This window comes from Megalobrama amblycephala, linkage group LG13 (assembly GCF_018812025.1).
Source record: "Megalobrama amblycephala isolate DHTTF-2021 linkage group LG13, ASM1881202v1, whole genome shotgun sequence".
Classification (NCBI taxonomy): domain Eukaryota; kingdom Metazoa; phylum Chordata; class Actinopteri; order Cypriniformes; family Xenocyprididae; genus Megalobrama; species Megalobrama amblycephala.
In genome coordinates this window covers 32,349,580-32,362,452 of record NC_063056.1, presented here as the reverse complement: position 1 = coordinate 32,362,452, position 12,873 = coordinate 32,349,580, and the positions used below count along the sequence as shown (strand labels likewise).

Sequence of the window (12,873 nt, the reverse complement as noted above, 5' to 3'; positions counted from 1 at the left end):
AATGTCATGTAATGCAATGTAAGCAGTGTTGGGAAAGTTACTTTTTTTAAAGTAATGCATTACAGTATTGAGTTACTCCCTAAAAAGTAACTAATTGCATTACTTAGTTACTTTTTTGTGGAAAGTAATAATGTGGTACATTACTTTTGCGTTACTTTTCCTCACATGGGCTGGGCTTGCTCGATTGTTTTTTAATAACAACAAAAAGGTTATTTTTTGTCAAATGTAAAGGCCCTTCCACACCAAAAAAATTAAAAATAAAAAAATAAATAAATGAAATTAATAAGCTTCAGGCTGATCACAAATGTGATGTTTATCTTAAGTCATTTTTGCTTGTTAGTATGGTTGAAGACATTGGTTTTTAAAGTGAGATTAAATACATAAAGTATATTTGTTTAATATACTTTGTATTTGTGCAATTTTCTGAGACTGAATTTCACAGTTTTTATACATTTTGAGGAATACTGTCTCTGCTTTTGTGCAAGTGAGATGAGTAAACGCTCACATTTAGTCTAGAGCTACAATAGCCGTCATGTTTACACACGACGCCTCTGCACTTACTTTCGATTTCTCTCAACATGACGACAGGAGAGCTGTCAGCCAATACATGGGAAAACAATGTTACTTATTTGAAAAAAATACTCATATATTTTATTGTGAATTTACAAGAAATACTTGAAAAAAGTAATCTGATTATGTAACTCAAGTTACTTGTAATGCGTTACCCCCAACACTGAATGTAAGTCACTTTGGATAAAAGTGTTACCATCTGATGCCATCACTGTACCATAGTACCACCACCACAATGCTTTTTGTTTTATAAGGAATGAAGGCACTTTTAATGAGGCCACATGAACATTATATATAAAAATAGACACATTGCCATCCAAAAACTGTCAGATAAGAAGAAATCATTGTTATTTTTACTGTCAAAAGCTAAATGGATACAAAATGAAATGCATCCCAAACACAAACCCCTAAAACCAGACGCTGTTTTAATACACATGATCATAATAATCAAATGCAGAAGATGTGAGGCTCAGGTGTGTGTGTGTGAGAGAGAAATACAAATAATTTCTGATTTCTCAGCGCCTTGTTAATGTGTGCAGATTCTTTTGAACAGCAGCATTTGTCAGTCCTCCTGCAGAGCTGCTGTGGCTTTCAAACATCCTCAGAGAGCATTGAGCGTGTCAGTGAATCGTCATGATTGCGAGAGCATCTTCTTGACTAAACACTCGACTGTGAAGAGGCCAAACTCATTCAAACACACAGACGCTTGAGAAGCACAACACGGCGGCCCAGCGTCTCACATGATTACAGTGACTAGACGGGGGTGGAACTGTCATTTAGAACCATTTTTCATTTAAATATTGTTTATTTAAGTTTTTGGGTGAACATTTCATGGTTTTCAAATACAATTATATTTTGCACAAAGAAAATTACGCCTATTTTAGGACTTTTTTTAATCATGGTGACATTATTTTTAAGACAGTTTGTCCCCAAACTTGTCAGGGTTAGTTCACCCAAAAATTAAAATAATGTCATTAATTACTCTCTCTCATGTCGTTCTACACCTGTAAGACCTTCGTTCATCTTCAGAACACAAATTAAGATATTTTGATTAAATCCGATGGCTCAGTGAGGCCTCTGTAGACAGATCTCAAGATCCATAGACATATTTAAATCAGTTCATGTGAGTTCAGTGGTTCTACCTTAATGTTAAAAAGCAATGAGAATACCTTTTGTGCGCCAAAAAACTAAATAACAACTTTTCAACAATATGGGCCGATTTCAAAATACTGCTTCAAAGCTTTACGAATCGAATTAGTGATTCGGATCTCCTATCAAACGGCTAAACTGCTGAAGTCACGTGACTTTGGCGCTCTGAATCACTGATTCGATCCGTAAAGCTCCGAAGCAGTGTTTTGAAATCGGCCCATCACTATATATTGTTGAAAAGTCTTTATTTTTTTCTCGTCGCTTTATAATATTAAAGGTGCCCTAGAATCAAAAATTGAATTTACCTCGGCATAGTTGAATAACAAGAGTTCAGTACATAGAAATGACATACAGTGAGTCTCAAACTCTATTGTTTCCTCCTTCTTATATAAATCTCATTTGTTTAAAAGACCTCCGGAAAACAGGCGAATCTCAAAATAACACCGACTGTTACGTAACAGTCGGGATCATTAATATGTACGCCCCCAATATTTGCATATGCCAGCCCATGTTCAAGGCATTACACAAGTGCAGCCAGTATTAACGTCTGGATCTGTGCACAGCTGAATCATCAGACTAGGTAAGCAAGCAAGAACAACAGCGAAAAATGGCAGATGGAGCGATAATAACAGACATGATCCATGATATCATGATATTTTTAGTGATATTTGTAAATTGTCTTTCTAAATGTTTCGTTAGCATGTTGATAATGTACTGTTAAATGTGGTTAAAGTTACCATCGTTTCTTACTGTATTCACGGAGACAAGACTGTCGTTATTTTCATTATTAAACACTTGCAGTCTGTATAATTCATAAACACAACTTCATTCTTTATAAATCTCTCCAACAGTGTAGCTTTAGCCCGTTAGCCACAGAGCACTATCAAACTCATTCAGAATCAAATGTAAACATCCAAATAAATACTATACTCACAGGAATCGACGCATGCATGCAGCATGAATGACGAACATCTTGTAAAGATCCTTCTGAGGGTTATATTAGCTGTGTGGACTTTGTTTATGCACTGTATAACTGCACTGAGAGCTCAGGAGGGCAGGGAGCGAGAGATTTAAAGGGGCCGCGCAGCCTGAATTGGTGCATAGTTAATGATGCCCCAAAATAGGCAGTTAAAAAATTAATAAAAAAAAATATATGGGGTATTTTGAGCTGAAACTTCACAGACACATTCAGGGGACACCTTAGACTTATATTACATCTTTTGAAAAGACGTTCTACGGCACCTTTAAGATAGAACCACTGAACTCACATGAACTGATTTAAATATGTTTTTAGTACCTTAATGGATCTTGAGAGAGGAAATGTCATTGCTCCCTATGAAGGCCTCACGGAGCCATCGGATTTCAACAAAAATATCTTAATTTGTGTTCTGAAGATGAACGAAGGTCTAACGGGTGTAGAACGACATGAGGGTGAGTAATTAATGACAGAATTTTCATTTTTGGGTGAACTAATCCTTTAATGCTTCCATAGTTTTTGTGGTGTGAGGATAAGGTTTTCTTTTGTCATCATGACATCATAATGACATCATGCCACACACTCTCATTTTACAGATTTGTTTTTAATAGTTGTTCTGTATCCTTTCCTGCTGCAAGATTTTTCTGGTCTTCTTTATTTGGCAATATCTCTTGGGTTAAAGCATGGAAACTTTCAAATAAATTCTGTATCAATAACAAAATTAAGGAAGTGTCTTATAAAATACTTCATAGAATTCATCCATGCTAAGCATGTTTTGGACAGATTTAAGCTCAGTATTTCCTATACCTGTAAATTTTGTAGACAAGAAAAAGAAACTATTTTGCATCTGTTTTTTCACTGTATATATACAAGATTATTATTTTCTATATTAATAGAAAACTTGATTGTATGATAGAAATGTGTGTATTTGATGTACTTTTTTATACAGAGTATGAAAATTTGAAATGTAATTTGTTTATTTTAGGGAAAATACCATATACATAAGAAGAAGTGGACTCAATGTAAACCAAATTTTTCACATTTTATAAATGAGTTTAAATTATATATGTAAATCTTTTGGAGCAAACCAAAAACAAAAAAGCACTGAAAACATGTAATGCTCTGAAAGCACTGAAATTTATGTAATATTTCCTTCTTTTTTTCTGGCAGCTAATGTTAATATGATAGTGTGAATATGTAATACATAATGTTCTTGTGGCATTGAATAAAAAAAATAAAATTAAAAAAAATAGTTTGTCTGGTCATCCTTGGTTACCTCGGTGTGTGATCTGGAACAGATTACTTCTGATAAATGTGTGTTCTGTGTGTGTGTGTGCAGATATGTATTCAATACTGTATGCATCATGTATACAATGTTCACAATGTATTTATTTGAGTTCATCAAGCAAAACAATGTAACAATGTTATCAGCCTGGGATTATGATAATATTTTATCATTTATTTAATGTATTTTCTGGACCAATCAACTTGTGATTGTTAATCTCTGCCTTTTAGTTTAACATATAAATATATTTTGTCACATTACATGTATAAACAAACAAAACAGTCCTATATAATAATGGCAATGCACTTATTGGGCTCTGGATTATTTATTCTCCCCAAATTAAAGGCATAAATGTATTTTTAGCCCTTTAATACAATCAATTCTTATACAACGTTGACATTTAGGACTACATGAAATGACGCTCTTTTCTCGTAACATCTGCCAAACGCAACCTCTCTGTGACATCACATCATACTGCAATCTATTCGCCAACCAGCAGCCTTGGATTGGCCAATGGCCAGATAGCGTGAGCTCTGCTCACCGAACACTCGCAGCTGATTGGCTCATTCTAAACAGAGGAGGCGGGACGCTGCCGTCTACAAACTGCAAGAGGATCCGCGCCCTCATTATCATAAATTATTCAGCATCACCTAGAAGCGTCGCAACTAACTCGACTGCACCTGGATACTTAATTTTTATTTATGATTATTTATAATAAGAGGCATTTGACTAAATGAATGCCCTACTTTACTCTGAAAAACGGATACTATTTTTTTCAAAATAGTTTTTTCTTGGAATAACTCAAAAGAAAAGAACAGGTGATCAGAAAATAGATTTTATTGTCATTTTTGAACGCCATAAAGCTATTATTATTCTTTATAAATTGATTTTCAACATGTGGACCTTTCTTGGCATCGCAAGTTTTACTTATATCTATAAGAAATGTGATGCTCTGGTGAGTTATGCGCCCAGAGAGCTGATAGTGGCCGCGCTGCTGTGCGTGTCCGTGGGGCTGATGTTCACGTGTCTCGGGTTCCGCGGACAGACCCTCAAAGCGCCTCAGTTTCTCCAGATGCCTCTCAAACTCTTGAGTAGATTCTCTCCGACCAAAAAACTCTTCTCCATGTCTAGTACAGACAGCTGTAGTCGAACTTCTAAGAAGGTGAGATATGTTTTTGATCATACTTTGTTTCTGATTTCATAGTTGAGCATTTAGTTTTCATGCAGTCAATTTCAACTTTCAAGAAGTTAATATGATCACTGGAAATAATTCACAGCTAATAAAGAGTCATTTTGAGTTTTATTACAAACAATCGAATCGAATTGTGCGATCATAATAATAATAATATAACAAAAATAGAGTTCATTCATTAATTCTTTCATTCATATAATTGTATTTTTTTTTTTAAACATAAAACACACACTTATTCTTCTATTACATTATAAGGGGTCCATAAAGAAGATTGGTCCCTTAATTGGACTAACGTTTTAGTCCCTTGGGGTCAGATTGACCCCAAACTTTTACAGAGCGACTGCATACATTTTTTATATTATATATATTTATAAATTTTCAATGTAAAAAATACAAATAAATATTGATAATTTTATAATAAAGACAGCTGTTGCTTTCTATCTGACAATCTTTCTAACTAGAGAGATGTAAAGCGAAGGAGGGCAACAGACAGTCAGTGCGATCAGGCAGAGGATCCCGAGGTCATTATAGTGGGTGCTGGTGTTCTGGGATCAGCCATGGCCGCTGTCCTGGCCCGGGATGGCCGGAGAGTCACGGTGGTGGAGAGGGACATGAAAGAACCAGATCGGATAGTGGGAGAACTTCTGCAGCCGGGAGGATTTCTGGCACTCAAAGAACTCGGCCTGGAGGGTACAGATCCCCTGTTTGCAGTTACACTTAGTCTGATCCTTCTATTAAATGCATGCTTGCTCAAATCCTCCTTTCATATTTTTGTCGTGTTCTTTGGATAGATCTGTAATATCCAAATTCACATTTGTAGCTTTGTATTTAACTTTCACAAAGTCACAATCTTTCGTAACTTTCTGTTTGTCTTCTCTCAGGTACTGTTGAAGGTCTGGACGCCCATGTGGTGAATGGATATGTGATCCATGACCTGGAGAGCAGGACGGAGGTGGAGATCCCGTATCCCCAGCAGGAGAACAGCATTCAGGGTGGACGAGCCTTCCACCATGGACGCTTTATCATGGGACTGCGTCGAGCTGCCCTCGCTGAGCCCAAGTAAATACCTGACGCCATTTGAAATTTCCATTTATGATTATGATCTTGCATGTCATGCTTATCATTCTTATTTCTAAGAATTATTCAAATCTGAAAGTGTTTTAAAGAGGTGTTTGAAACCACCAACATATAAAACCACTGTGAAGAAAAACACACATTTGCATAATATGATTTTTGACTAGACCTCATGTGATGAGATTATACAGTACTTGTCTGTCAGTCAAGGTTCTTTATAGAGTGCAACAGATCCCACCCACTTTTTTAGCGGCGCTGGCTCCGGAAGTATTCTTTCCATTCATTTTTCCCATAGGGATTTAAAATTTCTTTTATTTCCATGAATCAAGCCAACCAGCTATTAGGTGAATCACAACATTGCAAAGTTTGATTTGAAGTTTTTGAAAATCAGACAAAAAAAAAAAAAAGGTACAAAACTGTGTACTTAATAGCTTTAGTGATAGAAAGAACTACAATCCCATGAATCATTGCAAACAGCATAATCGAATTAAAAACGATAGAGATGCTTATTTAAAAATATTGATTATATACAGTATATAAAAACAATATGTTTATTGCAAAAATATGCATAAATATTCAAATATATAAGTATTTTGAGAGCGTAGGGAGACCCGATTACATCATTTGCAGTTCTTCATGGAAGTGGGCGGAGCTAACGAGATCTTTTGCAGCATTTTGCTTGCTCAACTCTCTGATTGGTGTAAATTTCTGTACAGCATCATGGGTAATGTAGTTTAATGTATGCATTACTGTGAAAATCCTTTTTTAGAGCCTTTATTTTTAACAGTGTAGATCTTCTTTAGGTGTTAGTGTTCAACTTTGTAAAGAGTCTTTGTAAGGGATTTTGTCTTCAAGGATTTAGAGATTGATGGGTTTAATATTATGTCATATTTGTATAGTGTGAAGTTCGTGGAGGGAACGGTGACCAGCCTGGAGGAAGAAGATGAGTGTGTGACAGGAATTCAGTACAGGGAGAAAGACTCTGGGATGATCAAGGTAACGGCACACTGACACTCGATTGAAATATTTGTTAAAATATTTGGATGTTGTTGTATATAGTATTGATAAATGGATCATTGCTCTGGCAATCGTCCACAGGAGGTAAAATACTTCTGTAAGCTACACTGTTATTCACATATGTCATAGTTTATGATAAAATAAACTCTTTTTTTCACTGTAATTTTACCCTCTCTCTCTCTCTCTCAGGAGATCCACGCTCCTCTGACCATAGTCGCTGACGGCTGTTTCTCCAAGTTCCGTAAGAATCTGGTTTCTGGGAAAGTTAAAGTGTCGTCTCATTTTGTTGGATGCATAATGAAGGTAAATATAAGAGTGACGGTTGCACACTTCTGTTAAAATTCCCAAGCAACACAATGATTCATTGTGCGGTCATGTTCTCTTCCAGGACTCTCCTCAGTTCAAGCCCAATCATGCAGAGCTGGTTCTAGCTGATCCCAGTCCAGTGCTGATCTATCAGATCTCCTCCAATGAGACTCGGGTTCTGGTGGATGTCAGAGGAGAGATGCCCCGAGACATTATGCAGTACATGACAGAAAAAATCTACCCCCAACTGCCAGGTATCGGACTTAGACATTAAATTATCCTCACTGCTAAAATGGTCCTTTTTTATACTCGTGGATTTCTAAAATACTTCTCATTACAGTTGTATTTCTATATAGAGCACAACACAATTTAAACATTTAGACAATAAAATGCTCACAAATATGTCTGTTTTGCTTACACAGAGCACTTGAAGGAGCCGTTCATGTTGGCATTGCAGAATGATCGCTTGAGAACGATGCCTGCCAGCTTCCTGCCACCCTCACCAGTCAATAAACAAGGTGAGCCATAGGGAATGACTCTCTATATACAGTAGTACATCAACACACACACACACACACCCCAAAGATGTGGATTTCTAAATATTTTTTGAAAGAAGTCTATGTTAAGCTGCATTTATAAGATCAAAAATACAGTAAAAATAGTAATATCGTGAAATGTTATTCATCTGTTTTTGCTTGAATATATTTTAAAATGTAATTTATTCTTGTGATGCAAAGCTGAATTTTCAGCATCAGTCTTCAGTGTCACATGATCCTTCAGAAATCATTCTAATATGCTGATTTGCTGCTTAAGAAACATTTCTTCTTATTATTGTGCTGCTTTATATTGTTGTGGAAATCACTAACATTAAAAAAAAAAAGCAAGGAAGCATTAAATTGATCAGAAGTAACAGTAAAATCATTTAGAATGTTACAAAAGATTTCTATTTCAAATAAATCCTTTTGAACTTTCTGTTCATCAAAGAATTCTGAAAAAAAAAAAAAAATGTGTTGCAAATGATGACCCACCTCTCCTCCATTAGGAGTTCTGCTCTTGGGAGACGCGTATAACATGCGTCATCCTCTGACCGGTGGCGGGATGAGCGTTGTGCTGAATGACGTCCGCATCTGGAGAGACCTGCTAAAGAACATCCCTGATCTCTATGACAATACAGCTGTGCTCCAGGTAACCAGAAGATCTGATTGAGAAACGGCTAACATCAGATCCCTTTCATTGCTGCTCGTCACTGCAAATCATATGAAAACAGGAACATTTAACATCAAAACTTAGCGAGTTGACTACATACTGTAGGTTGATATCTTCTTCTTGATTAACCGAATTTAACAATTTTACTTGATATTTGTAGCTTTTATGTATATTTATGCTTATTAGATTAGGTACAACAGTAAGTAAGTGTAAAGCCTTAAGCAGTAGACAGTAAGGCACCTCAGCAGGTTTTTAATGGATGAATGCCTAAATGCAGATGTGATCATAGTGAAACTGAGAAATGAGATTATGTTTTTGTTGTCAGGCAAAGAAAAAATTCCACTGGGAGCGGAAATCATCTCACTCATTTGTAGTGAACATCTTGGCTCAAGCGCTGTACGAGCTGTTTGCTGCGACCGACAGTAAGTGACGAAACACATTCTTATATCAGATCACAAGTAGACGAGAGAAACACATTCATGTTTACACCCCGTGTCTCTCTTATCCACTTTCAACCACTTCTGTCCTGATTTCTTTGGGTCTATGGGTGGGTAAATGTATGAGTTTTTTCAGATCTTTCGATCTAATGGACAAAATAAGCTTGCGCTATTCACATATGAATGGTTGGAGATGACAGAAAAACATATGGAGAGCAGCAGCTTTTGTTTCTGCTTTGATAGCAGCAAGACCAGGCCGTGTTAGAAATCAGGAATGGTGAGAGAACATTGTGCTTGGTACGTTTTTCATCTTCGAACCAAACTTGGGTCTCCAGCCAACTAACAGTTTAAATCCTGACTGGTTAGACCGCTTCCCATAAAGTTTAAGCATTAGGTCAGTAGGTGGAGAGTAGGTAGTCTTTTGTGTATGTTCACATGAGCGTCTACACTACGAAAGCAATCAGGTCCAATGTGTTTGGCTCCAAAAGGCTCCAAAAGGTAGTCAATCTCATAGCCCCCCCATGTTAAAATGCCCAACTTACAACAGAAAAAAAATAAGTTTACAGCCTGGTACAAAAAGTGGTTTTGGTCTATATAGCTAATTTTGCCCTTCATGACAACTGTGAGGGGGGTGAATTTTTTTTATAACTCATCTGTTTAAATTATATTAAATCCTAAAGTTCTGCATAATTAAGGGCCCTAATTACTTTTTTATGGAATGTAATGTTATGTTACTTTTGCATTACTTTTTCTCACGTGACTGAGACTCGCTCTTCCAGGCCTTTCAAGTGTTTTTTTTTTTAAACCGAGAAGTTCTTTTTTGCATTCAACAACATTTTTCAACAACTTTCAACAAATTGAAAAGTAATGTGCATTACTTTTTTAAAAAAGTAACTCAAATATTAATGTGTAAATTTATCAAGTATTATAAAACGGTAAGTTCCTGTCCTTGATTCTGATTGGTCAATAGCTGTGTTTTATTCACGATAAAACATGGCTATGACAGCTTCACTCAACGGTTCTCTTTATCACTACACAACACCCTTAACAACCACTCTTAGCAACGTAAACTGTTTGTTCTCAATTGATATTGTTCATTGCAGCTTACTGGATTATGTAGAAGAGTATTGTGAGAAAGAGATCGAGTGAGCGAGTTTATTACGTGCATTCAGATTTAGCATTTTCCTTCAGGTCAGTCCTGTTTAAATGCCAGTCCGCTGCAGTATCTTGTCTTTTTAAGAGTTAAGGGGTTTTCCCATGACTGACAGTGCTAGTCAAAGCATTTGCCAGTTGCATCTTGTTCCATTTTCAAAACAATTCAGCCTTTTCAATGTAAAAGTCTTCACTATTGACTGACACACTCATAAAGACAGTCTTTACTGCCATCTAATGGCGTGAAAATGTAACTTCTGTTGCTGTTCACGGTCAGGGACTATTTTTTCCGGCGGAAGGAATGCTTTAGTGAAAGTTTACTTCATGAAAGTTGCATTGATACATATTTCTGGCTTTAATATTTGTATTGTGCGGTAACCGTTTTATTAAAGCAATAAGGTATTCGAGGCTAGTGCTGTACGTGAATGAGTCACGGCTGAAGGGGTTACTCCGCTTTGCATCGTGCCTAACAACGCCCTTCAGCCGTAACTTATTCACGATACAGCACAGCCTATACATACATTGTTACATCAAAAAAGTAATCTGATTACATAATGCACATTACTTGTAATACATTACCCCCAACACTGACTGTAGTTTGTTATATCTACAATTTCTGTTTATTTTCAGATTCACTGCATCAGTTGAGAAAAGCCTGTTTCCACTATTTCAAACTTGGTGGAGAATGTATCAATGGACCGATCGGCCTTCTATCCGTGTAAGTATTCACAAACAATCCGCCATTGAAAACCCATCTAAACCACATCAGTGTGGTCCTCAAATCAGATCTGCTGATATCCAAGATCCATCAGAGACACTGTCACACCACTAATCTCTTTTTTCTTTAGATTGTCGCCGAGACCCTTGACTCTAATCGGTCACTTTTTCGCGGTGGCCTTGTACGCCATTTACTTCAGCTTCAAATCCGAATCCTGGCTCACAATTCCACGAGCGCTGGTCAATAGCGGAGCCATCATGTACAGAGCCTGTGCCGTGATGTTTCCTCTCATTTACTCGGAGTTACAATACCTGGTTTACTAGGAAGGAACTGAAAAAGAAATTGATTTTTAATTTCTTCTGCCACTGGTGGCTACGTCCGAGTGCCTCGTTTTCTTTGGGAAAAAGGGATTCCTGTCAGACAGAAGACTAAAAAAGGAACAAGTCTCAGATGAGGAAATCCTTCGGCTGTATTCTTCACATGGTGTCTGATATTAATAGTCAAAGACCCTGCCTTATATTTTTATAATGATGTAGAGAAATTTGCCTTGACCCGTTGCAATTAAATGAGGTGAAAAATCCTGTGCTTTATTTTAAAGTGCAAAATAATGATTAAACCACTAGGCTGCTCGACTTGTCTAAATGTTTTAATTGTTTTCAAAATACTAAGGACAATCAATGGGGCTGCATCTCATTTGTAGTTTAAGCACTTGTCAGTGTTTTTTTTTTTTGCTTTTTCAAACTTTTTCAAATGTGTGTATGTGTCTTGATTTTCACAAGGGCCTTCCATTATCAGTTTTGCCTTTCTCTGTTGTTCAAGTCTAGTGATGTTACAAAAATGTAATTTGTAATGGATGTGGCATTCTATAAAAAGTTAAATCATGTGTATATTTTCTGAAAGAGGACAAGAGCTTTAATGTGAAGATTTAATCAATTCCGGATGTGAGCTTATTCAGGCATGAGTGTGTGGTTATGACCGTGTCATATTTGTGTTCATAATATTTCTGGCTCAGTGTATGTAGCCACTCGACCGTTCTTTCATTTAATTTGCCCCCTTTGTATATATATATATTTGGAGTCAAATATAGTTTGAAAGACTGGAATGACCCAGAGACATTTGTGAACCTATTTTACAGGCTTTGCATTTTAACATCTCTCATTCTTTTATAATTGGATGTTGGTTTGTGGTATAAAATACTACAGTAAGATTTTGTGCAACTTACAATATGTCCACCAGGTGGCGCTCTTGTACCAGCAGGATGAAAATAACGGCACAAAATAAAAAGATTAAAAAACATACAGACTCTACAGCTGCATATACACTTTCCTCTCACAGCATCACAGGCCCTGCTGTCATAGTAGTTTGGACACCTGCTCAACATCCCATGTTAGTCATTAGTGTGAATGAAGCTGAACATATTTACTAAAACAGCAGCGGACTACAGATATAAACAAAAGGTAAATACAGTCAGAACTCTTAGTGCTTTTCTGTGAAGAAAGCCAATTGGAACGGTGTTGTCATGGCAACCGGTCCTACCCGCCTCAGCAGCTTCAAAACTCTCCTTTCCTAAAAGCACTGACCCTCCCTTTTTGACACCCGTCAATCACCCCATCATTGTACCTCATTATCAAAGCGCCTACTTTTTTTTTTCCTCCCATTTTTTCAAAGCACTAACTTATATCGTGTGCGAGTTTTGTGACGTAGTTTGATGCGAATTCAAATTGCATTTAGATTTTGAGGTTCAAAATGCGGCAATTCATCTCGCTGTTGTCATGTCAAAGCTTGATGGAG

General features: G+C 36.7%; 1 protein-coding gene across 1 annotated transcript; it reads left to right on the top strand.

Annotated features, from left to right (window-relative positions):
* The first annotated feature begins 4,603 nt into the window (after positions 1-4,603).
* On the top strand, positions 4,604-12,378 carry sqlea (squalene epoxidase a). Its single transcript, XM_048153593.1, has 11 exons — positions 4,604-5,142; positions 5,634-5,862; positions 6,054-6,231; positions 7,146-7,242; positions 7,453-7,566; positions 7,652-7,823; positions 7,992-8,087; positions 8,612-8,754; positions 9,101-9,197; positions 10,995-11,082; positions 11,213-12,378. Exons 1-11 carry the CDS (start codon positions 4,876-4,878, stop codon positions 11,403-11,405), a joined length of 1,674 nt encoding a protein of 557 aa, XP_048009550.1. The 5' UTR covers positions 4,604-4,875; the 3' UTR covers positions 11,406-12,378.
* The last annotated feature ends 495 nt before the right edge of the window (positions 12,379-12,873 follow it).

Bases quoted from the DNA above. Each gene is read 5' to 3' on its own strand.
- sqlea (XM_048153593.1), top strand. From the start codon at position 4,876: ATGTGGACCTTTCTTGGCATCGCAAGTTTTACTTATATCTATAAGAAA. The intron at 7,243-7,452 runs GTAACGGCACAC...TCTCTCTCTCAG, and splicing joins AAGACTCTGGGATGATCAAG to GAGATCCACGCTCCTCTGAC. The intron at 8,088-8,611 runs GTGAGCCATAGG...CTCCTCCATTAG, and splicing joins CTCACCAGTCAATAAACAAG to GAGTTCTGCTCTTGGGAGAC.